The following is a 23,883-nucleotide window of genomic DNA, read 5'->3' on the forward strand; positions in this document are numbered from 1 at the left end:
GTTGCTAGCTTTTGTGCAATCATATTAAAATTTTCAATCTACAGAATTATGTGTATGCAACGTGTTGTTACAGTTGCACAATGTTAGTGTATTTCTGGGTCAGTTCCCTAAACAACTTCTGAACACCTAGGATTTCAGATTTCATAGTCCAAGAATTTCCTAAGATGATTACAAACTGCTGTTTTTCTTTTTTTTTTTTTTTTTTTTCCCTTCTCCACTGCTCATAGAAGAAGATTATGCAGTCTCAAAAGAAGGATACCCTAGATTAAAACTTTAGGTGATATTTCCTTTCAGTTGTAGGAAGTCCTCGCTGGCATGACATACGTATCATGACATTAAAATCTCAGGTTGTCTAGTCAGTCTTGTAGTGGTTGCTTCTTTCTACTGTAACAGCTTTAGGCGGTGTCCTACTTTGGGCTCTAAGCCTGAGCTGAAGAAAGGTTCCCTGTTGATTCTGATTTATTTTGTAATCCCCTTTAATATTTTTTCGATCTGTCTTCTAAAGTAAAATGAATCAGAGGGAAAAGACACTGTTAAAAGCGCATCAGCTCATATCCAGAGGGAGTGTTTAGCATCAGGTACATGTATTGACTGTGAAACCCCATGCTTTATTCTTTTCCTTGTGTTCTTCCGTTGAGGAGAATTTATCTCAAATTTTTTTCAGTCTTTGTTATTAAAAACTTGATGCTTTCTTTCTTTCCACAGTTGTCAAAACCTGAGAAGGTTGCAATTCCAGAACGCTATGTTGAACTGGAGCCAGAAGAGCCTCTTTCTACAGAAGAACTGGCAGCAAGGCTGCGTAAAGCAGAAAAGATAAAGAATATTCTTACTAAATCAAGGTCAGGGTTTTTTTTCAAATCTTACATAGGTGCTGGTGTTAAACCTTGGGAACTAACTTCATACAACAGTCTAATTCCTGTTGAATTATCAAAATGTAACTTGTGGCATTTAGAAAATGCACACAGAATTTGTGTAGTATACTTAAAGCTAGTAGAAAAAGATAGTAGAAAGTAAAAAGTAGAAGAGATAATGACAAATTTTGTGTATGTCCATTTTCTTGTTCAGAGCATCCTAAAATAGTAGTGAGTTCTTGCCAAGCAACTTGTAGGTGAGACTGAGGAGGAAGGAAGGGCACAGATCTGGTCAACAGCAGAAGAAAAGTCAGCGTGAGAGCAAGTTTCTGTTGTCTCCAGAGAGCTGGAGTTCTGAAAGAACACTTCGGGCTACTTAGAGCTAATGTAGAGTCAGCTGAAACATTCCGTTTCAAGAATTTGATTACCTCGAGTATCTGCTGTCTCTTTGGAAGACAATTAAAGAGGCTGTGCCTGAGGACCACCAGGTTATATGTTTTCCTCTGGGCACTAACAAGAAATTTTACTAACAGCTTCAAATAGATAACATTTTTGGTAGGGCTTCCATGTAAACAGCGTATTTACAACAAAGAACTTTCAGATGTACTTAATGCAACGCAGAAATTGTGACTGAATGTGTAATGGCTGCATCGTTTCTATGCTGTAGTCATTTACATACAATATCTAACACTACTTGAAAGAACTTCAATAAAATACAGAGCTTGATAGATGAGATCTGAAAACTGCTGTATGAATTCAAGCTTGTTCTCATCTGCATGGTTGATTCTTCTTTATGTTTGTACATGTTAATGTTGTTTTCCACTTTCCCACTAGTATGCACAATCTACAGCCTACTGTTGCCCAGGACAAGCACAACTCAGTTGATTTAGATTCACAGCTGCAAGAGCAGGAGCGCATCATTACCATATCATACGCTTTGGCTTCTGAAGCCTCTCAGAGGAGCAAGGAGGTAGCAGGTAATACTTAGTTATTTACAAAATAACAGCTATTTCTTACCGGTTTCTGAAGTTGTGTGGGGTTGTTGCTGAACTCCTGGCATAAGAGAGTTTTAGTCATTTGTATTCAACATAGTGAAAAGTGTGTGTAGATAACAAATTTAGAGAGACTAAAGATTTAAAATTTAAATTTGAAAATTTAAAGGTTTTAATTTTTTTTTAACAGAAAGATTCCTGGTCTGGTGATTGAGATTAGAGTGCCATCATTTGCAGCTTGAGCTGTATGACAACAGGCTGAAAAAGACATTGTAAAATGGGTATTTGCATGTTTCTGTCTGGTGACCAAGAAAGATTAGAGGTCAGAGCAAGACAGCTGTGCATGAATTCTGCTTGATGCCTGGAAATTAATAGATCCTTTGCAATACATTACTAAAAGTGATAATTTCACTCTTGATTGCTTTATAGTTGAAATAAGTAAGAAATGTCAAGAGATTTGTATCACGCAGTAATACACGCAGCAGCTATTCTAGCAAGTATCTGACTGGCCATTTATAACTGGCACAATTCACTGTTCCAGTGGAGAATGGAAATAATGGAAACTTCAACTATGATGGAGATAAAATAGGCACATTTCTCATCTGAATATGCCAGTTTAAACTTATGGCACTTGCCACAGAAGCCCTTAAGACCTTCCCATTAAAGACAGATTATTTCAATATCCAGATGCGTAACATGCATCTGTAGTAACAGACTGCTGATTGAATGTGGCTGTATACTCACAGATGCAGTGGCAGCTAAACCTGAGGGGAATGCAATTTTGAGGGGATGGAATAAATTTTCAAGATATGAATCTTGAGACTTCAGAGAGGTTCTGTGGGTAACTTAACTGACTGGAAAGGATAAAATGATTCACTGAGGAGACTAGACATGATAAAAAACAAAACAAAACAAAACCCAGAATTGTAAAATCTTGGGAGCGTTTCAGGAATAACCTTTTGGACCTTCAGGCATCTCTGTGTCAAAATGGCTTCTCTGCAGGCAGTCTGGTCCCAGTTCTAGTAACCAGGTCTGTGTAATAGGGACTTGCACACTTTCGTTGTGGAGCGGGACGTTGTGTTTCAGGAGGTATGAACCAATGCAGTATTTTGCCACGAGTTCTAGCTTCTTCTGGGAAAAGGTGACACCAAAGCTAAGATCAACCAAGATGAACACAACCCAGGCTTGAAATTATTCCTCGGTGTCAGTACAACAAGAGCAGAGTCCCTGCCATACTAAAGTCTTCATATGGCCAGATAACTTACTTCTGGGTGTGCTTGAAGTTGCAGTAACTGTACAGTATTGAAATATGTTTGATCTTTTTATGTTGTATAGTGAATGTAGTAGCTATGTTTTCATTACTACAGGTTTTTTTGGTTTATATTTTAATTTTTTTATTGTAATTATTTCCAGAGTGTGATCACCACATACTCTTAGGTATGCGTAACCACAGAAATCTTAATTCTTTAGGAGAGAATTAAAATGTGTATCAGCACTGAAACGTTTAAATGGTGCTTGAAAAAATTTGCAGTCAGTTGTGAGATGATTTTTAATTTAATTTTCTTTGTGAAGTATAGCAGCTAGCTCTTTCGTCTTTCAGACATGTAAAAAAACCTAATATAGTGGCCAAGGACTTGATTCTTTAAGGAAGCCCAAACCTTTATATGTGTGCAGTTTTCCTTGCCACATTTGCATCTCAAATACTCACTTCTTGTAACATGTCTTGCTTTGATTTCAATTATTACTTACTCCTTTAAAAACAAACACCTTTCAAGGAATTCTAAAAAAAGCCAGAGTGGTTTGGTTTTGATGGAAAAATATACAAACCATAAAAAGAGTTCAGTTTTTTTAGTTACAGCCTATTTTCTGATGATCTAAAGTGATTAAAGAGAAAAGCATTTGATGCTTTGCACAGCTGATGGTAAATTCTCATTTATTATAATTTTACAGATTCCTTCACATTCTTACTTTTGTAGTTTGATTTTTACAGTATGAGTTGTCATTTGCTCCTTGTTGACGAAGCAGACCATATCTGAAAATCCCAGACTAAATATCTAGATTTTTTTTACAGAGATTTGCTTATGAAAAAGACTGTGAAGCTTAACTTTTCCCGTTTTTCACGGGGAAGCAGTTAAGTTACATTAAGATGCTGTGATAATATAAATCTCTTTTAAAGTAAATTGTACATTTATCTAATCCGTGTAAAGCAGCATTTTAGAGTCCCTCTGTTCCTAGTAAGATGTCAACCTTCTAAATGGAAATCATGCCAAGAATCTGAAAGATTAAAATCAAATGCATAAGTATAAAGAAGTCATTTCCTAAATTGTGTGTTTTGGAATTAGGTCTACCTTTGGCCCTCCAAAATGTAAAAGCAGAATTTAAGACTGAGTTTCAATCTCTTTACTTTTATGATTATTTTCTTCTAATACTATACCATTACTCTGTTTTATAAAGAAGGATAGTTTTAATCATTGTGTATTCTTTATCCTGAAGTTTCAAGCTGAGATCTGCAAATGTATTTACTGTATCATGCACTGTACTAAGCAAAATGTTATATGCATCTGTAATTTTTTTTGTGATTTTTCTGTATATTATCTTTGTTTCTGCTCATTGGCATATAACAAAGGAAATGTTGAAAACCTGTACAACCTCAGTGAAATATTGAAATCAAATTAGCAAATATAGGTGCTATTCCAGAACTGCACTTCTAAAAGTAGGGCTTGGTTAGGGTATATCAGTGTTGTGTGCCTTAAAATGTTCCAGTGAAACTTCATCTTAAGAGAGATTGTCCATATTCTCATCAAAACAGAAATGGTTTATTTGCATAATTTATACAACTAATAGAAAAAAACAGCAGATAGAAATGTTGTTTAAATTGTGTTCCATGTAACTAAAATAGTGTAACACCTCATTGCATTACTAATCAGGTTTCCTATTCATGTGGTAGAAAATTAAGGTGGCTCTGTTATAATATGAATGTTTGATTGTGCAGCCTAATTCCTGTATGTGATCCCTTCTAGCTCAGCAGTTGACCTATCCATCTAAAGCACCCTCACCTTCTGTACCACAGCCACCTCACTCCCCCTTAAGCAATGGATTTCACTACACATTTGTTTAAACACCTTAAAAGTAAGAACTAACTGCTCTCAGCATGTCTGATTTGCCATTGTACCTTTGCTGTGGCTTGCTGAATTTTTACATTTTTACTAAACCTAAATTAGATCCAATTGAACGCATGCATCTATTTTTCAGAAACCTTTTATTCTTCTAAATATTGCTTCTCATGAGCTAACATGTGGGCTAATAAAGTCTTCAAATAACTGCTGTCGCTCTACAGATGAGATGCTTCCACAATCTTACTGTGGTGAAGGAAAGAGACATCTGTACTCTCGGAAGCATGGGGCCAGATTTTCAGCAGCAGTTTTTACTCCGGTGGCTAGCGTTGTGTACTCCTGTGGCTACCGTAGGGGTGCATAGGTATTTTTGCCTGTCCGTGGCATATATAGTTGCCGCACAAGAGAATCCAAAGTGCAAACAAAGTTGTATGAGCATGGGGTTCGTTTATGGGCTGGTATCTTACACATGAACAAACATCGGAGTCTTAATTGAGGTGAGCTGAAAATTTGGCCCTTTATAACTAATTCTACAATATCGTGTTTGACTTTTTCATGCCTTTGATGCGTTTTTCATTGAATTGTGTTAACAGAAGACTTGATTTTTGTCTCCGATTAGGTTATTTTGCCATTTCAAGTATTAAAATTATGATAATTTCATTGTCCTTAGAGATGTGTATCATCTCCTCCCAGTAGTATTTTCAGTTTTCTGTATTTGAAATAGGAAAGCCTCTAAATATGACGATACTTAACTGCGAAGTGTGTCCCTAGTTAAGACACTCCCCATGCTTCCGTAGTTCCCTTTGAAATTATTCTCACCTTTCTGATTTCCTTTGGCCTAATCTTATTGCCTGATGTTGGACAAAAAGATAAAACATAGATAAAGTAGTAAAGAGGGTCGATTCGATGAATACCTCAAATAGCGTTAATCTTTAGATACCTTTATTTTCATTGTCACTAATCTGAGTCAAATATATGTGCAAAAAATAAAAATCTAAATAAAAATGAGCACATACCAGAAGGGCCCAAACAGGCAGTGACCTGCCTTCAACAAGGCCTGTAAAAAATTAGGAATTTACATCAAGAGAGGCGTATGGACAATAGGAGCCTCTACAGAGCTTGATGGAAATAGCTATTTGCTTTTCTGGTTCAGTTTATCTTTCTGAGAACCAGATTCTACCATCTTTGCTGTGTCTGAATAACACTTGACTCTATATGCTGGTTGATTATCACATGCGATCTTTGCGTGCAAATAGGGTACCCATGTGTGGCCTCAAGAACCCAGAAAAATAACTGTACGGTCCCAAGGTATTAGACTTGAGCTGGGGGCTTGGACCGGATGACGTTCACAGGTCCTTCCTACCCCAACCATTCTGTGATTCCAGACTGACTTAAAAACGTGTATCACATGTCTATATAAATATACATACATACTTACATGTGTATGTATAGATATATATTTACATATATATGTATAAAACCCTACATTTTCTTCAGGAAAATTATCAAAAAAATAATTGCAATAACCAGCAACATTCAGGGGACACAGGAGTTTGAGCATCAGTGGCACCATGAGATAATTGTTCGCTTCATGTGTCCATATGAATTGTTCATTCTGTCAAACGGCAGAAGGCTTTAATAAAAAAAACGTTTCCTGAAAGTGCTTACTGCTTGGCATTAGTGTCCTCACTTTAATATTTAATCATGTTTTATTTTACTTCACGCTAGCCAAAGCAGTAAGTGAACACTGACGTAAGACTCAAGGCAAATCCCACCTAGTGACACCGCGTGGAAGAAAGAGGAGAGTCATTACCAGTTTTCTGTGAAGATACTCATCGGCCGATGACATGCTCTTCTGGAAATACATTCAGAGAATAACAGGGGGACGTTCTATGAAAATGAAGAGAATTGCAAATCATTTTATTTTTACTTCCGTTTAGTTCAGACTTTTTATATGAATAAATGGCACTTTTAATAAACTCTGTAAAATACTGACAATGTATTTTTTAGGGCAATGTATTTCAGAATTTTTTTTTTAAATCAAGGGCTGAATTCATTTTAAGCTAAACTACTTGCATAGATGTTAAAAGATGCTGTTACTTCCCCCTCAGGCTCAGATGCACAATGTAAAGTTTCATGCAAAAAATGTAAATTTGAACAAACCTAGAAGCACATTCATAGGGTATGGGTAGAGCTAACGCAAGTGAGAGGTTTGCCGAAAGGGTGTTTTGGATTGAATATGTTTGTAGAGTTAATCACCCACCCTTTTGCCTATTAAATAATACATTGCGAGGAACTTTTAGCTTGAATTTCTAAATATCAGTAACCACTGTATAGCTGAAATTTTCCACAAAAGCCATAATGAAAGCCAGTTTTAACTCCCGTTTCCTTTTTGATCCCCTATGATTAACTTGCTGGTATCGATACACAGTATGCTAGGTTGCTCTTGACAGTAGTGCTGTCCCTTCAGTAACAAACAGCTAACAAATTATATTTTTTTGAAAGTTGAGATGTGGAAGAAGAAAACTTTTAATTATAATACGTGAACTAAGCAATAAAAAAAATATAATAGGATATGTCATTTTACTAGTAAATATGTATTTTTCTTTTGATTTTTTTTTTCCAATAAGCATTACAATATGATGTATTGACTAGTATTTATCCTGGAAACAGCAAAACTAATGTAATGTGGCACCTGCTAATTTTGTATGTATGTTCACCTGGTGCTTAACTTTGCCAAACTTTTGAAATTCAGCGTTTCACTTATGTGTAGAGCAAACGGTGAGGTAGTTACATAAGGAGAAAATAAGATTAAATGAATTGCTGCAACTACTTTACTTGAAAAAAAAAAAAAACAAAACACCTGTGTACGCATTGAATGCAAGACATGCAAAAAATTTCCCCTTGTGTAATTATTAGTTGTGTTCAGCTCTGGATGAGAAATGACTGAGAAATACTTCTGCAGTATTTTGTGAAACCGCTAACTCGTTCATTTGCTGTATTCAAGTAATAGCTACAAACCCCTTGAAATCGACCTTCAAGTTTCAGACTTTAAGACAAATCATATTATATTAACACTATACTCAGAAATATTCTTGAAAGTATATATTTAGCTAATGCTATCTATTTTACCTCAATACTGCCAGTATCAACTTCAAAACCTTTTGCCAAAATAATGATTTATTTTTGCCTTTATAAAAAGTTTTGAAAGCATAAATGAATATTTTGCAAGAAAACATTAATTTAAATGAAATGTAACAGTTTGGAAAATGGTATATGTACAGATTAAAATATTAACATAACTGCCTCCTATTGCCTATGTCTTGTCTGCTCTCTTGTCCGCGTCCATGTGGTTGAAAATCCAGAGTCGTTTGTGCTGTTGCCACATTTTGCTGCTCTTTGGTTCAAATTGGAGTTTCCCAGTTTTACACCTGTTTCATGGGATTTGGATCAGGTTCCCCCTACACCAAAGCTTCATTTTTATTTTCTTTTTTTTTTAAAAATGTTTCTTAGCATTTGATTAAATCTGTCTTTATTCTTGAATAGAAAGATTTTTCAGAGTTGTCCCCTAAACACAAGGACTACAATACTGGCCTTTCTGTCTTGTAGGTACATACGTTTGTCTGACACATTCTTAGCCCTTTAGTTTCTGGTGAAATAAAGTGTCAAAAGTAACTTCAATTTAAAAACAAACAAACAAAAAACCTGGAGGCATCGCATAGTAACATGTGCACTGTCTGTGAATAGGGTATTGACGAAAGGGAGGATTGGTGGGCAGCTGGCAGAGCAGATTTCAGTAGCAGCTAACCAGCAACGGTGTACGCTCTAACGGTTCCCTCAAATGACATCGGTTTGATGAAGACCAGTGGAAATGTTTAATTCTTCTGAAACTTAATCGCTAGAACAAAATGTAACGAAGCGGTTAGAAGTATTTCTGTAGCTTAGCGTTGACTCTGCGAACTCGAGGGCAAATATTTGAGAATGTGAGTACTTGACCTTCAGATGCCTGCAGCAGAAACTCAGAGCTGAGCTGCTTATGACGCGCTCCTCCTGTTTCTCAGGCGCACAAAGGAGCCTTTGACCACATCTTTCGTGGTTCAGTGAAACTGCATTCTTCCTCCAGAAGCTCTGTTAGGCAGGAGGGAGGAGTACGTGGCCGTAACTGGTGGGTGAAGAGCGCAGCCCGTGGGTTCCTGAGCTGCAGCAGCCGTTGACTCCCAATTCCGCCTGCTGCCCTAGCGATGAAGGGAAAGGGGTGCAGGCACTTCTGCTCTGCCGGTTGTGGGAGACGTTAATTTTCTTTCCCTTGATCACACACACAATCTGCTCATTCAGGCTTCCATGAAAGAGAAGGATATTGCCCTAAATAGTTAATGCCATTAATGTTTTTAACAAAACTAGTCTTCCTAAAGATTTTGGTCTGTGTCCATAGTTAATCCCGTATTTGGGAAAAAATTACCAAGATAATTTTTCTTCCAAAACTTTTTATTGAATATGTGAAATGCTCTTCTCCAGTGACCATCTTTTTTGCAGGGATGGGTGTAGTTGTAAATAATTAGGACTAATTTTCATGTGTTGAGTTTGGGTTGATTTCCAGTTCTGTTTCTTTTAATCAAAATGCTGTTTTGTAGGTGTTAGACACTACTCTCTAATGTTAAGACTGGAAAAAAATGATGTCTACTTGCAGATCAATATCATTTTGGTCAGAAAGTGGCTTTTTTTTCCCCCTCTGCCTATTAAGCATCTTAAGTGTTTGGGACTAATTATAATTAAAGAAACAGAAACTCATTAGAAAGCAGTATCAGTTCTTCTTTTGAAGGCGCTGTTTTCTAATTAGTGTTTTGTAATGTTATACCAAGCAAAAATTATGCAGACTGACTTCTCTTCCCTTATACATCTGTTTCCAATTTCTTCAACTAAAGTTATTAAAATTTTATTGCATGGCTGAATTTCTAAAACTACGGCCTGATACTCATGAGTAGCACTGCTTTCACCTTTTTGAACTTGCATAACACCACTCCCCCCCTTTTATTTTTCCATCGGTGTTATGTTGAGTTTGTAGGTATTGCTGGGCTGTTAGGAAATGCTGTTGAGCTATAGAGCTGTTGCTTGTCTTTGTACAGCTATACGAAGCTTTTTGTTTTAAAGGACTGGGCAGTAGCAGTAGTTAGAGGCATCCAGACTGTTTTGGAACAGTTGGATAAAAACTCTAGAGAGAAAGGTTTCTCAGGAAGCAACTGGATTAAGAGATTCTCTTCTGGAAAGTTACGTGTGGAGCTAAAAGCTACTGAAAGATGCTACTGAACTTGTGTGCGGCTATTTCAAAAACATCGTTACAGGTCAGGCGAGGTGGTCTCAGGTTCCCCGTAGCCTTTGGAGGGAGGGGTTGGTGTTCCGAAAAAGCAGAGCACTCCCAACGCGTTCTGGTGTTGTTTACGTGGTTATTTTTCCACCTGCGCCATTTACTCATCTGATTTCCAGATCTTCAAATATAAGTGTATGTATTTTATATCAGCGTCTCTTCTCCACTATAAAACCACATATTTCCCATGTGTCTTAGCAATTACCTTCTGGATGTTATATGAAGGAAAGACCAGATTTACTTAGTGTCAAAATTTAGAAGGTATAGAAGGCATGATCTGATGTTACCCCTCCGATTTATGTCTGTCTTCGAGTATTTTAAAGTGTTTGCCTGTGCCGCGCGTGTGTGTGTGTCTGTCTGTCTGTCTGTGTATTGCGTAGTTATAAAAAGAACAAAGCCATGCACAAGAAAAACATGAAAAAATGCTATATTTTCCCCACCTAGTAAACATTCCCATTGGTTATTTGGCTGTATTCAAAAGGCTAAGACTTTTATTGCTCTACTAGCAAAAGCAACCTTTCTTCATAGTGGAGCAGTACAAAGAAAGAGCACAAAAAATACACACATCACAGTGTCTGAAATTCTGTTTGAACAACTGTATTGATTGGGTCTGACCCCTTTACATTTTTTTCCATTATTTCAAAAGGTGCATCTAACTGTAGCTGAATTGAACCAACCGAGATGAACTTTCCATGAAAACTTCTTGAGATACTTCTTTAGTTCAAAGCTTTGGAATTTTAAAGAGCATTTTTAATACAAGTCTGTTGAGGTATTCTGTGCAACAACCATACTTTGAATGTTAAACTACAGGTAAACCTAAGAGGAAGGTAAAATTATAAAGCCTACCATGAAATTACTGGGAGGTGGCAGAATAACTTTGAGTGCTAATTAGAAAAGTAAATAAAACCAGAAAGTATTGCATATGTGCACATTTGTGCCCTGTTTACTTGTTATTTACTTGCCAGTGCTCCTGGTTGCCTTACAGAGAGCGCAAAACAGCCTCCAAAGAAAACGCTAACAGAATTAGGCAGCGTTTTTGGAGCGGTTGTTGATGAAATAGTGTTACAAGATGTAAGCTTAAAGGACAATGCTGTTTTCTTGTTGCCCACTAGAAGAAGCCTTTGACCAGGAGCTATAGCATGAGAAAGCACTGAAGGAAGGAAGAGATTAAGAAAACAAAGGTGAGTAGTGAGTTTGTACGAAATAATGGCAGAGATGTATCTGCAAGCAAGACTAAGTAAGAGGCTGAAGGTGAGAGCAGAGAACAGCCTAGGGGTTTGAAGTGAGGGGTAGTAAAAAAATTGAAGGAGCTGGAATACGTGGACTTGGACAGAAGCAAAATGCTTTAACGGAGGGACTCAGCCTAAACTGGGGGGGGGTAAGAATAAGGAATAGCTGGCACGTGAGAATGGAAGTCCAGTGTCCTAGTACAAAAAATACCTTATGAATGGGATAAACAAGAGAGCAGAGTGTTGATGGTGGCAGTGGGTGAAGGAGAGAATCACGACTTTAGTGTTTTGGTAACAGGACAATTGTCTTTTCTATTGGCAGCTGCTGCGCTCTGTTCAAGCCAAATTGCAGTTAGGAATGGCTAGTAATGAGTGAAACTCTCCTTTTCCCTGTAGGAACAGCTTGCCCCAGAGCCAGGGGTGGAAAAGGTTGGTCCGCCCTGGCACAGAGCCTGGCCCGAGTGAGTGCATCTCGCTCAGCGGTTGTGTCGTGCCGCTGCAAGATGGAGTGCTGTGGGGCCTGCTGTAGTCTCTGGCCTCGGTTCTGCTGTATTGTTGGGGGGCTTGGGCTGGCTTGACTTCGTCTCTAGAGCCAGAATTGAGAAAAGCCTTAACGTTGTTTTCCGGTTCATTTCTTGAGTTATGGGGTGTTTTGGAGGTTTTTTGAAACTCTGGCTAGTGGCTTATGCAAGATGTAACCCTAATGAAATGAAGTAGCTGGCGACATTTAGTTCCAGTGAGTTGTACCACTCGGGGGGGGGGGGGAAGCTGACATCAGAGAAGCCACTGCTAATTCTATTTGTCTCTCGTATTGCCTGTTTGTTGGCTTTTCTGACTGCTAGTTCATGCTAAACAGTTCTTCTATGTCCCTACTCATCTTCTTCCATACTGCGCCTTTGAGCATCTTCTCCCGGTAGGGAACAGGATTTTGTCTTCTGCCCAACGCAGTTGTAGTGTGTCTGTGTTGGGGGGTGTGAACGCATGCACACACACGCATGTTGGTCCCATTCTCCTTTCATTTGGTGCTAAGACAGAATAAGCAAAAGGTGAGGGACCACTGCTGAGATGTGTACCAGAACTGGCTGCTCTGCTCGCTTTCCGAGTTGTAACCTGGATGAAGGGCTCAGAAGGAAGAGAGAGCAACATCTCGTGAGTGTAGCTGTGTCCCCTGGCTTCCTCAAAGCCTTCTGTATGCCTGAGGACTCTTCGGTTGTCTTCACTGAATCCCGTTTAAAAGTGACTTGGCAAATGATTTTTTTATGTAGATTTTAGTCAGGATCTAGGTAGTGGCTCCATCAGTTGACTACTGAGCAAATTTGATCTCTATTTTTTTTTGTGTCTAGTATCGATTTCTTATGTTAAGAAGAAACCTTTTTGACAGAAAAATTATATTTTGGTAAGAGATGTTCTGTTACTGCGTCCTTACAAACAGATCTCGATTACTAGACTTTAGTGGCTGTAATGGGAAGAAGGAGACTTGGCCCTAACCAGTTAAGGATCAAAAGCTTCACCTGCATTTGTTTTAAAGCTTTAGCAATAAATGTGAGGGTGAAAAGGAGGCAGTTCAGATTGTCAAATCTTTCTGCAGTCTTTAATGTAGCTTGATGCGATGAGAACACTTACGGTAACGGTTTGAGAGAATTTCCCTGGGTGTCAGGGTGGGCGGTTGTGAAAAGGTTCAAAGCAAGGACGTTTTTTTTATACGAGCCCCCGTATTGCTTGACTGATGATACAAAAACCTTCTGATACACATTACTTCTCATTCTTCTCCTTCTTTTTTTTTTCCTCAACTAGATCTGCCTGAGCTATGGACACCGTAAATGGTACTGGATTTGGATAGATAATAGCACAAACTGTCAGTGTGATCTCATTCCGCACCTGCACATCAAAACCAAATCAAATGACATTAAATCACTAAGTATTTTGCTTCTTTAATGCTGTGCAAAAACTAAGGAAACTTTTCTCTATCCATCGTGATGCGTACACCTATGTAGTGCTCGGATGTTTTTCTCAGGAAAAGTGCAGTTGAGGTGGCAGTCTTAAAAGCGAACAAAACCAACTTCTGCTTTGTCCCTTCGGTGAGGGTACCTTGACAGATGTCCCTTCTCTTAATCCCCTGACAGCTTCCAAGAGACTGATGCAAATAACTGTGCCAGGCTTTGATTATGAGATATTGCACTGCCACTTATTCTCTTTGTCTCCTGCAGTTTACAGAGGCAGCTTCAGTGCATAATTTAATCCCTGTTCTGGGGACTGTAGCAAATCCACAGAGATTTCTACCAACCGTCCTCTCTGGCATCAGAACAACGTGTGCACATGTTCTTTGATGTGAATTCCCCAACCAGAGCCTTAGAAGGACCAGTAGCTTTGAAGCTGGCCTATAAATTGTGCTTTCAGGAATCAAGTTGTCAGCCTCCTCTTCAGGAAGAAAGGGAGAGTAAGCTGTAAAGCAGTTGCATAAAGCTACAGGGCAACTTACAGATCTGTTTTTCTTGGCCTCGAAGAATTCCTGTACGATGCTGAGAAAGAACTGGATCCCGTTTTACTGGGCTTAGAAGCGTCCTCTTTTGTGACTGCAGGACCTTGTGGGCAGCGGGGCTGTGACAGTACTCGTCTTGAGGGGTTCCCTATTCCAGGGCAAATGGAAGGGGAACAGGCACACAGTGCTTTCAACCTGTTCAAGTTCAGTCTTCCAAAGCCAAATGCTGATCATGCACCTGCATTGACCTTTGTGTAGGTAAATTTTCAGTGTGGTGTAGAAACAGATGAAAACTTTGACCAGACATGATGGTGGTTCTGTGACAGATCCAACTTTCATCAGTTGTTCCCTAAGACATGTCGGAGTATGGGCAGGCTTCTGCCTTTCTGTTGAGATGGAAATAAGCTGGTCTTTGAGTTGAGGAATTTCAGTGGCCAACTCTTGTTTGAAAAGACAAACACAGTTGCCCTCTTTATGATTCAGTGTCTGCCGTCATCTCTGGGAGGCCCTTCCGTACCAACCTGAAATAGCAAAGAACTGACTAGAATCAGCCAAGACATCAGCCTTCGTTTTTCCCGTGTTCTCTGTCTCCAATAAGTACGAGAGCTGAAACCATTCTGCTGCCATCCATGTGGCTACTGCTGATGCTTTATACCAAGTGTTGCTAAAACTGACTCCTGAATAAAAACCTGTGCTGCAGAATCTACGCTGAACTAAATCAGCCTTTCTCGGTATATACGGAGACGCTTCTTAGACAGGCTGCTTCATAGATGAATCTGCAGGTTCTTAATACGTTTATAAACGTTAAGACAGAAACAGACGCGATTGTGTAGAACTCTTCCTATTTTGAGCAGTTAGGTCAGCATCGTAGAGGAGTTCCACCAAACCTCATCAGATGCTCACAATGTTAGGTGCTGTACTTTTGGGGAATGGAAGTTGTGTTGTCTTGATTTTTTTTAAAATTTTTTTCTGGCTGGAGCTGTTACTAGAATAGTTTAATTTCGGTTTAATTTTTATCCTTGTGTGGTCTATTTATTTATATTTAGAACTGATGATGAAATCTGTTTTACAAGGCAGGAGGCTGTAATCAATTCGGGGCAGAGCTGAGTGGCAGAGGCCCCTGCGGGTGCTCGTTGTGGCGGCCCATCCGCCGGCAGAGACCCCCGCAGGGCCTGCACGCCGCCTCTGCTTTCCCAGGGTCCTTCCAGGTTGGTTGCAGTGCAGAGAAAAGCCCTCGGGTGAGGTTTTACTGCACCCTTCGTGTGAGGCTGGTGGGAAAGCAGCAGGGCCCTCTGCCTTGCAGGGTGGGTCTACAGCAATGGGTTCCGTCACCTTCGGAGTTTAATTTTTGTCTATGTATTAGAAGCTTGCAGTATTGGGAAAACAAAAAAGTCCATACAAATCAAGTACATATCACTGACTGTTAGTGGCTGAATAACTTTGAAAGATTTTGTATTAAATGCAAGTATAGTAAAACAGATTAATCAAAATCTACACTCAGTTTTTATTTACAATCATAGAACTTTTATTTTTTCCATAATGTAACTTATTCCAAGTCCTCCCCCAGTACCTGATGCTGCAATGTTCACGTTCAATAAACCTATACAATGATAGTACATACTGCTGCTTTCATGTAAGTCAACTGGCTTGCAAACGTTGTCTGCACATCATAAATTGTATACAGAAATGGAAGATTCTCCACAAGCATCTGAGTGTTTCTTGAAACATTGTTGTGGCAGAATGAGGCTGCACTAGAGGGACAGATTCTCCCAGAGCAAGGAGAAGCAGTTGATCCGACCGATGTACTAAGAGGAAATGAAGTCTAAAAAGTTCTGCTATTTTATTCATTACTTGAATACAATAAACTATAAATTTGCAGAGGAAGGGATGTGCTTAATTCTTGCTGGAAGGAGTTACTGGAGCTCTGGACTCTTTAAGCCTATCAATCGGTTTTACTTGAGAGGTACAACCTTTGTGTGATAATTGACTTAGACCTCCAAGTGATGTGTGTATGGAGAGAAAAGAAAGAAGGGCTTGCATACTTAACTCTGTATTCTATATTTTAAAAAGCTAAATGATTTGTATATCCTTTTCATTACCAAACTATATTTTCTCTTTCAAAGTAAACTGGTTTCTTCAGGAGGAGTTACTTTTAATAAGAGCTCAGTGCTATAACCAGGAGCCAATAATTCAAAAATCACTCTTTTCTACTGAAAGGTATAAAGAACTACAGCTTATCCCCCTCATTATAAAGCCAAAGAAGTAATTAGAGCCTTGTGTTGTATTATGCATTTCTAAAACATCTTCCGTGCAACTGCTGTAGGACTTCAGATGGATACAGTGATTAATACTGTCACAAAAGTGAGTGATTTCTCCTCTTAGCCCTGTCAACACTAGCATCTATAGACAAAATAATTGTTTAAAGCTCTAGTACATCACAGAATAGTGCCGATATTGGTATTTTACAACTAATGCAACATCCAGTAATTCACATGTAATCTTAATAGTTAAAAATTCAAGACTGGGGTACTAACAAAAGAAACCACTAACATGAAGTTTCCTTATCTGGCATGGAATAAGGGGAGGAATAGTTCAGATAACATTGTAGAGATTGGGCAGGAACAAAAAGAATTTATTTCTCCATCCAGTATTTTATACACTTTACAAAAACTGGTAATATCACTGTGCCCATAAAAATGTTATCCATGGCAACTGAAAGCAACTACTACTTTTTGTCATCTAACAGGGTCTTTTTAAAATCATAATACAAAGATTTGTGCTGTAGCAGTCCTCCACTTTGCACTGTAACAATAAGGCTTACTGTACTTTAAATACAAAGCTGTTACATCTGCAGTTATGAACCACTGGCTTTAACAAACATCATTTTATAGTTGCTTTTTGCTTCTTTTTTGTTTTCTGGAACCTCAGCTTCATCATGTTTTTCAGCAGCTTGTAGCTCCTCTGCAGACTCCTCTTGCTCTGACTCAGAGCCGCTTTCGGAGTCCTCCGAACTCTCTTCAGAGGAGTGTCCAGCTGCCTCTTCTTGTTCTTCACCTTCCTGAAACTAGAAGTTCAGATTATGAGACAGATAAACCATTATTTCCTGGCAACTCCATTGCAGCTTTTAAAATTTCCCAGTGAGAATGTTTCACTTAATGGCTCCTTTCATTTTAGAACTAAAATGGGCTATGTTGCTAAACACAGGTCTTTAATACACAAATTATTAGACAGAAAGCAACTCCACTGAAGTGGTTAACCATACCAACCGTGACATCCATGGTTTCACCAGCCACGTTCTTATTTAGTTACCGCAGAAATCCTAAAGACACCATTAACTGAGTTTGAAAAGTTTCAGATCACATCAGTTTAGTAATTCCTTACTTTGGTATACACAGTACATAATGACACTTGAGTATCTGTCACGGAGTGAAACATAATGAAACTAACAGCTAGACCATCAAGAATTCATATCCATGACTAATCTTTGAAAATAAGTTTAGCACACTGCAGCATGAGGGATGCTGAAGTAATCCAGCGATACTGCTAATGAGAACAATCCCAAAATGGAATTCTGTTCATGCTCCTAAAGAGCAAAGCCTCCATGGCTGTAATATTAAGAATTCCCAGCACTGCGCAGGTGGTTTTACTCGCTCTGGAAACATCAGCTATGTTCTTTTTTTCCACAGTAATTGGTGCTAACAGTTAGCAAAAAATTAATTATTGCACCTTTCAATTGGCAGATGAAGACATGTCCTGGATAACCCAATTCTGTTGGTTTTTGTCACACTTCTCTTCCTGCTCATTCCTATGGAATTCCTTGCAAGTACAAGACCACTCAGGTGTCAGCTCACCGGAGGGCTCTGTACAGCGCACTTCCCTTCTCTGACCCCTCTATAGCCACTTACTTTTCAGGACCATAGAGAGGTTTGTGCCTCACCGCAACAAGAAGCTAAGATTAATTAGCTCGCAGCGACAACGCAGATGGTTATCCTGCCTTCTTATGTATTCCTTGGCAATGCCCTGACTTAATATTTTTGTCGCTTTCTGTCTTAATCAGTCTTGACTACTATGGAGCATTAAGCACGTCATATCACTTTTCAGAACAATGAGAAGCATCAATCATTTCCAGGCATCTAAATGGCCACCGCAGTGTGGACAAATAAGGGTCAAGTGCCCACAGTAAGCCTGTCCTTTAACCCAAACCGTGGAAGTTTGGCACTACTTGTGGTCACTGGATTTTTGAACCATGTGCCATCCTGTCTTAGTGAAGTGAAAGCCAAATCATTATGGAAAGAATCAACTTCCTACCTCGCTGAAACCAAGTCCACAATGGCGCCGGTTTCGTCCAGACATCGTGCTGTCCATGCTCTGTTGGTACTGAGACTCCAGTTCTTCATTCATTTTCTTGTCTTCTTCCCCTGCATTGTCCAGTGTACTTTGGTTATGGTTCATTCAAGTTAACAAAGACATCAAATTACACGAAGTCACATTTTCAAAGTTTATTACTATATATGTGAAAAAGTTTAAATTAGCCATCTTGAACCACTAGACTGAGTATTATTGCGTACAACCCATCAGATTTATGAGCAATCATATCAAGTGTGCAGGCAAAATCGCTTTGATACAAAGATGAGTCGGTAAGTTCCTAAGACCTGACACATTCAGGCAGTTGTACTATGTGCAGTGTATGTTCTACAAAACAAGGTAAACGTAACCAGCATGACTTCTCTGTGCTTCCTGCCAATACTGCAACGTGTCACAGCAAGGAGAAAGTTTCTGACCTCCACTACATACGTAACGTGATTACTATGCTTAAACCATGATTAATATATAGCAGCAGAAGTCAGGACAATACTACAGCTCTTGTTTATAGAGCTGTATCTGAAACTATTTCATGCAACCTGAATTATCAGGAGTGGTTACTACAGCTCTACATTTTTCTGTCTTTAGGAACTAGTGGAAAGACTAATTTTCATGAGCTACTTCTACATGCCTTTTAGTTACTTGTTTGAATAAGTAAACAATCATTTTTACTGCAGGAAAACATGGTCCAAAATAGTTAAGAATCCTCTGTTCTTGTGAAAGGTAGGAATCTGTAATTCTCCCCTGATAGGCCTACTACACTAGTTTTTAGTTTGTATCTCTGTAAAATTAAAAGCTTGTATTGCAAATTAATGTTTCCTCATTTGGAAGGTTAGAGCTGTATGTTATTATAAAAGGACAATAACTGTATGCTGGACAAGGGAGTAAAGCGTTAAGAAAACAGCTGTTCTGATTTTTTTGTGAGAAAACCCAGCATCTTAACTGTTTGCTAGTAACAAAGCAGTACTGATTCTATTTGACTCCTTAAGGGAAGCATCATCTCCTTTCTAGGAAATTCAGGTATAAGGAAGTGATTCTCAGTCACTCTGCAAGCTAACAGCAGAACCTGGAACCAATCCTCAGGCTTCCGTTGGTGCTTCGGGCCATAGATCATTTTTCGTCAACTGAAAAATGACTAGTGGAGCATATCAGGGAAAGAAGTTTTCTGGAATTCTGACAGTTGCTATTCTACACAGCTTTATCAAAGCTTCTCTCAGACAGTCAAGCCCAGCGTGGTTACGATGTACTTTGACTTACTACCTGAGCAAGCCTGATAAGAAGTTACCACGGTCATACATTATATGACATCAAATTATTGCTGATTGCCAAGATGACCTTGCGGATCTTTTCAGCTTCCACCTCACTGCTCTACGGCAGAGATCTTTCTATTCAGTAGGTAACCAGGTGGGGGGAGAAATCAACTCTGTTCTTTTCCACGCACAATGATTTAGAGGTTTGGATATCCATACCTGGCAGCAAGCAAGAAGTGTAATACTGCTAGGTACCAATAGCAATAAAACTTTACTTTCTTATTTTGATAGCAAAATAAGACTGAGGACCTGTAGGTTCTGATTTGCAGGGCATTTGTACACAAGTTTAACTGACCATCAAGTACGTTGCTGAACCTGGACTTTAGAAGGCAAGGAAGTGCAGTCAGGGAAAGTGTTTGTCAGCAATCTAATAAGAGAAATTAGGAACTTCTACAACTCCACAGCCTGACCTATCTTCAACTTCAGCCACGAAACCTGAAATCCCTTCCTGCCACATCTACGAAGCTCAAAGTACTGGGATATTCCTAAATAAGCATTCGATTTCCAACTTTGTATCAGCTGTTGGATAAACTGACCTGTCCTGAAGTGAGAGGTTGATCTGTGGTCTCCGATAACAAGGCGGCCAGTATGTTCTTTCTAAAAGAAAAGGCAGTTTGTTTTGGAGCTTTAGGGTGCACTGACAGCTCTGCCAACATTCTGGAAATCTCAAATGGAAAAGGTTTGCTGTCAAACCTTGACAACCAACTGTAAGACTGTAAGTTTTACTAGCTAACAACTGCTGTCTCTTGATAAACTTGTTTCAGCTTTATTTCATTGAATTTTCTAAAAAAGAAACACAACAACTAGACACTCTTTACTCTTCCCACACCCCAAAGCTGGTTCTGTTTCATTCCGTTTCTTACTACTCCAAAGATGAAGACAAGCCACGCTAGTATGTCAGCTAAATGAGGAAGAATGGGGATCACCTGATAAAAAAACTACACTACACAATGCTGGACAAGTGTGAATTTAGGCTCTGACAATTTACCCTTTGGGTCTCTTTGGCACTATGCAATAGTTCAGTCTGTGCATCTTACGATGATCCCACTTTTAGCCTGGTCACAGTATCAGGTAAGACCTTCAGAGTGCTCATTAACATATTGCCTCAGTAGTTGCTCATTAGCAAATGTATCCCTACAGGCAAGAACTGGCATTACATGGCAAGCAGCATTAAGTATCCAAATAGACCTTAAGATTAGTGGTAGCGGGATGTTTTAATAGGGTATTTCATTCCTATTCACTAGGAAGTATTAACTTTTACCTCTTTAATACAGTAAAATATTTTAGCTTACAAAAAATACTGTATTCAAGCAAAATAAGCTAGTACAAGTGAAATTATTTTTCTTGAAGGTAAGTAGAATTGCAATACTAAAACAACATTTTGTACATCGAGAAAGCACTAGTTTTACAGCATTTTTTGCAAAAAGCATAGCAGACATATTGTTTTAGAGCATTTTCTCTTTAAAAATATTTCCTGGATTATTTAATTAGGTTTACTATTTTGCTGGTTTAGTCTATCAGCTACCATTTTTTTGAATCTTTTTTCCCCAATGAGAGAGTTTTACAGACCTAGTGCACGGGTTTGCTAGTTTGTAACGAGGACTCTCTCAGAGGTGTCCACGAATAATTCTATTAGCTGGTCTGAAGGTATAAAGGTGTGGGGCGGGGAGGACGCTGCAGAGCAGAGGCTTGGCAATTCCAGGCCGGCGTTTTGCGTTACACCGCTGCAGACATAACAGCTGCGGCTGCGAAACCCGAATCCTCCTCAAAGGAGAGCCCCAAAGCGAAATCGTCTTTGAGTGTTGTCTTTTCCCCCCGAGAGCACCGCGCCCGGCCGCGAGGTTCCGCTGCACGGCGAACAGAAAACCCTGCGTCGCCGCTGTGGGGGGTTCCCCCCGCCCGGCTCCCCGTGCGCCCGCCGGGGTCGGGGGTGGGGGGGAGCGGGGCGGCCTCACCTTCCCAGCGCCCATCAGCCGCAGGAACTTCTGCTTCCGCTCCTCGTTGCCGAGGTCCGCCGCCTCCCAGCTGCTGGAGCCCTGCGGGAGCACACGCTGACTGCGCCCGCCCGCCCCCTCCGCCCGCTGGGGCCCGCCGGGGCCCGCCGGCCCCCGAGCGGCCCCTCGCCCCCCGCCCCCGCCGGCCGCGGCCCCCGCAGGGCCGTCAGCGCGAGGAAGGGGGCGGCCGGGAAGGCCGCGGCCTTCCCTGCGTCCCGCCGCGGGGCTCGGGCGCCGCAGCGGGACCGCGCCGCGGCCTCCCTCCCGGCCTCCGCCTCCCGGCCTCCGCCTCCTCCCCGCCGCCGCCCCAGGCCCCGCGCCCATTTACATCGGGGGAGGCCGCTCGCTTGAGGCCGTGGTGGCCCTGGGACTCCCTGGCCGAGCTCATCGCTGCGGCTGGGTGACCGGGCCCCTCTGCCGCCTTCCTGCCGGAGCCGCTCCCTCGGCCAGCGGCGGGTCACAGCCCCGCCTCGGCCGCGGGGCGCGCCGGGACCGCGAGTTCTCGCCCGGCCCTCGGCGGCGCGGCGCGGGCCGGCGGGGACTACCCGTCCCACAGGCCTCCGCGGCGGCGGGGGGCGTCTCTGCCCGCTGATTGGCAGGGGCGCGCGACGGCCCCCCGGGCTCCGCCTCCGGAGGGAGGCGGGGGCGGGGCCGTGGCGCGCGGGCGGGGCGGGCGGTTGGGCGCCGTGGCTGCCGCGCAGCGGCGGGGGGGGCAACGGGGCTCATTCGGTGTCGGTGCCGCAGCCGGGCACCGAGACTTCGCCTCGGTGTGGGGTCAGGCGCGAAGTGCTGCTGGGGGAATGAGGGGGATAGGGGGCTCCCGGCCCCGGGGCTGCGCTTCTGCCGTCGTGTGAGCGCGGCCGGGTGGCGGCTGGCTCGGAGCCTGAGGTGATCCCCGCTGAGGGAAGGCGAGCTCTGGCCGCTGCCGAGCGTGCGAGCCGCCGGCGTGGAGGCGGCGACGGTCCCCGCCTGGGTGCGCCGCTGCCGGCCTCTCGGGTTGGGTCACGGTCGCCCGGAGGCGGCGGTAGCGCCCCCCGCCCCCCTCCTCCCTCGCGCCTCAGGTAACGGCCGTAGGCGCGAGGACACCGCGAGGTTCCCGCCGCTCTCCTCATCTCCCGGCGTTGGAGAGTCGGGACGGAGACGAGGCGCCGCTCCCGCTGCTCTTTTTGGTTCCCTTCGGTAACCGGCTGTGTCCCGCCAGCTCCAGCCTGACCCGAAATCCCTCTCGGCACCCCACCCGAGTAGCGCGGGGGCCCCCTCCCGCCGGCCGGTGCTGCCACCTCGTGTGGAGAGCGGCACTTTGTGACCCGAGGGGAATCCTGTCTTTGGAGCGCCAAACGTTTCCAGTTAACCCTTCAGTTGCTCTGGCCATTTGCCATCACTGTCGTTCCTGCAGTCCCATCTCCTCCATATATATGCCGTGTACAAAGCAAAAATTTACTTACTACCCCCAGGTTAGTATTTTCTCACATATGCCTGGTTCACAATTACCTTAATTTGAATGGGTTGCCATTGAATGTTAATATTCTGGAGATTTTCCTTAGATTTGTTTAGGGGGGAGATGCACAATCACATCTTTAAGTCTTCTCACCTTAATGTTAAGAAAATCCCTTCTGTTTTAATTCCTCAGTTACATAGTGACTTTGTCCCCATGATAAAGTTGTAGCAGTCCAACTAATGCCAGGAGGTTAAGGTGCGCGTGCTGAAACGTGCAAACGGTGTGTGCCAATTTGTATTGCAGCTTAAAGCTGGCTAGTTGAAGGTTAAAGTTGGTTGCTTAAGGATTTTTGAAATTAAAGAGTTAAACTACTCGAGATGAAAACAGGTATGAGCACACATAAGTGTATGTAGTCTTACTGAAACCTCCTTAACAACTAATTTAAAACAAATGATTGCAATTTTTTTGTTTAGTCAAAAGTTAGTGTCCTAATTAGATCTTTTTTGAGTGGTTGTCAGTCTGTACATTCGTGTTGTCCATGTGCATCAAGGTAATCACTTCAGCCATGGACTTTTCATCCCAGCAGTACCCATAAATTAGGTGTGCTTGTTCCCTCAATCCGTTTGCATGTTTTGCACATACAGTAAAGGTGGTCAGAATATGCCCCAAATCTTCAGTTCTTCTCAATACCTGGCTTGAATCTGAGTAGAATAGAATAGACTATTTCAGTTGGAAGGGACCTACAATGATCAT

At 41.4% G+C, this 23,883-nt stretch overlaps 2 protein-coding genes across 3 annotated transcripts in view; one reads left to right on the forward strand and one right to left on the reverse strand.

Moving 5' to 3' along the window:
• PLEKHA7 (pleckstrin homology domain containing A7) overlaps positions 1 to 6,707 on the forward strand; it is a gene marked incomplete at both ends in the record, with an annotated part of 166,457 nt that extends 159,750 nt beyond the window's left edge. The window contains 3 exons of one of the 2 annotated variants that reach the window (XM_082316621.1): positions 706 to 839; positions 1,686 to 1,828; positions 6,685 to 6,707. In XM_082316621.1, coding sequence (XP_082172747.1) covers positions 706 to 839; positions 1,686 to 1,828; positions 6,685 to 6,707 — 300 coding nt within the window. Of the gene's footprint in view, positions 1 to 705; positions 840 to 1,685; positions 1,829 to 4,863; positions 4,962 to 6,684 lie in introns of those variants that run through there. The other variant, XM_082316620.1, reaches the window with a different exon arrangement.
• Positions 6,708 to 15,527: 8,820 nt separating this feature from the next.
• On the reverse strand, positions 15,528 to 22,170 carry LOC309593366 (small acidic protein). The gene is made up of 5 exons (XM_082317756.1): positions 22,021 to 22,170; positions 21,654 to 21,734; positions 20,235 to 20,295; positions 18,335 to 18,444; positions 15,528 to 17,090 (listed from the first exon to the last, which is right to left on the reverse strand). The coding sequence occupies exons 1-5, from the start codon at positions 22,078 to 22,080 to the stop codon at positions 16,881 to 16,883; spliced, it is 522 nt and encodes a 173-aa protein (XP_082173882.1). The 5' UTR covers positions 22,081 to 22,170; the 3' UTR covers positions 15,528 to 16,880.
• Positions 22,171 to 23,883: the final 1,713 nt, after the last annotated feature.

This window comes from Platalea leucorodia (assembly GCF_965183815.1).
Source record: "Platalea leucorodia genome assembly, chromosome: 7".
Classification (NCBI taxonomy): Eukaryota; Metazoa; Chordata; class Aves; order Pelecaniformes; family Threskiornithidae; genus Platalea; species Platalea leucorodia.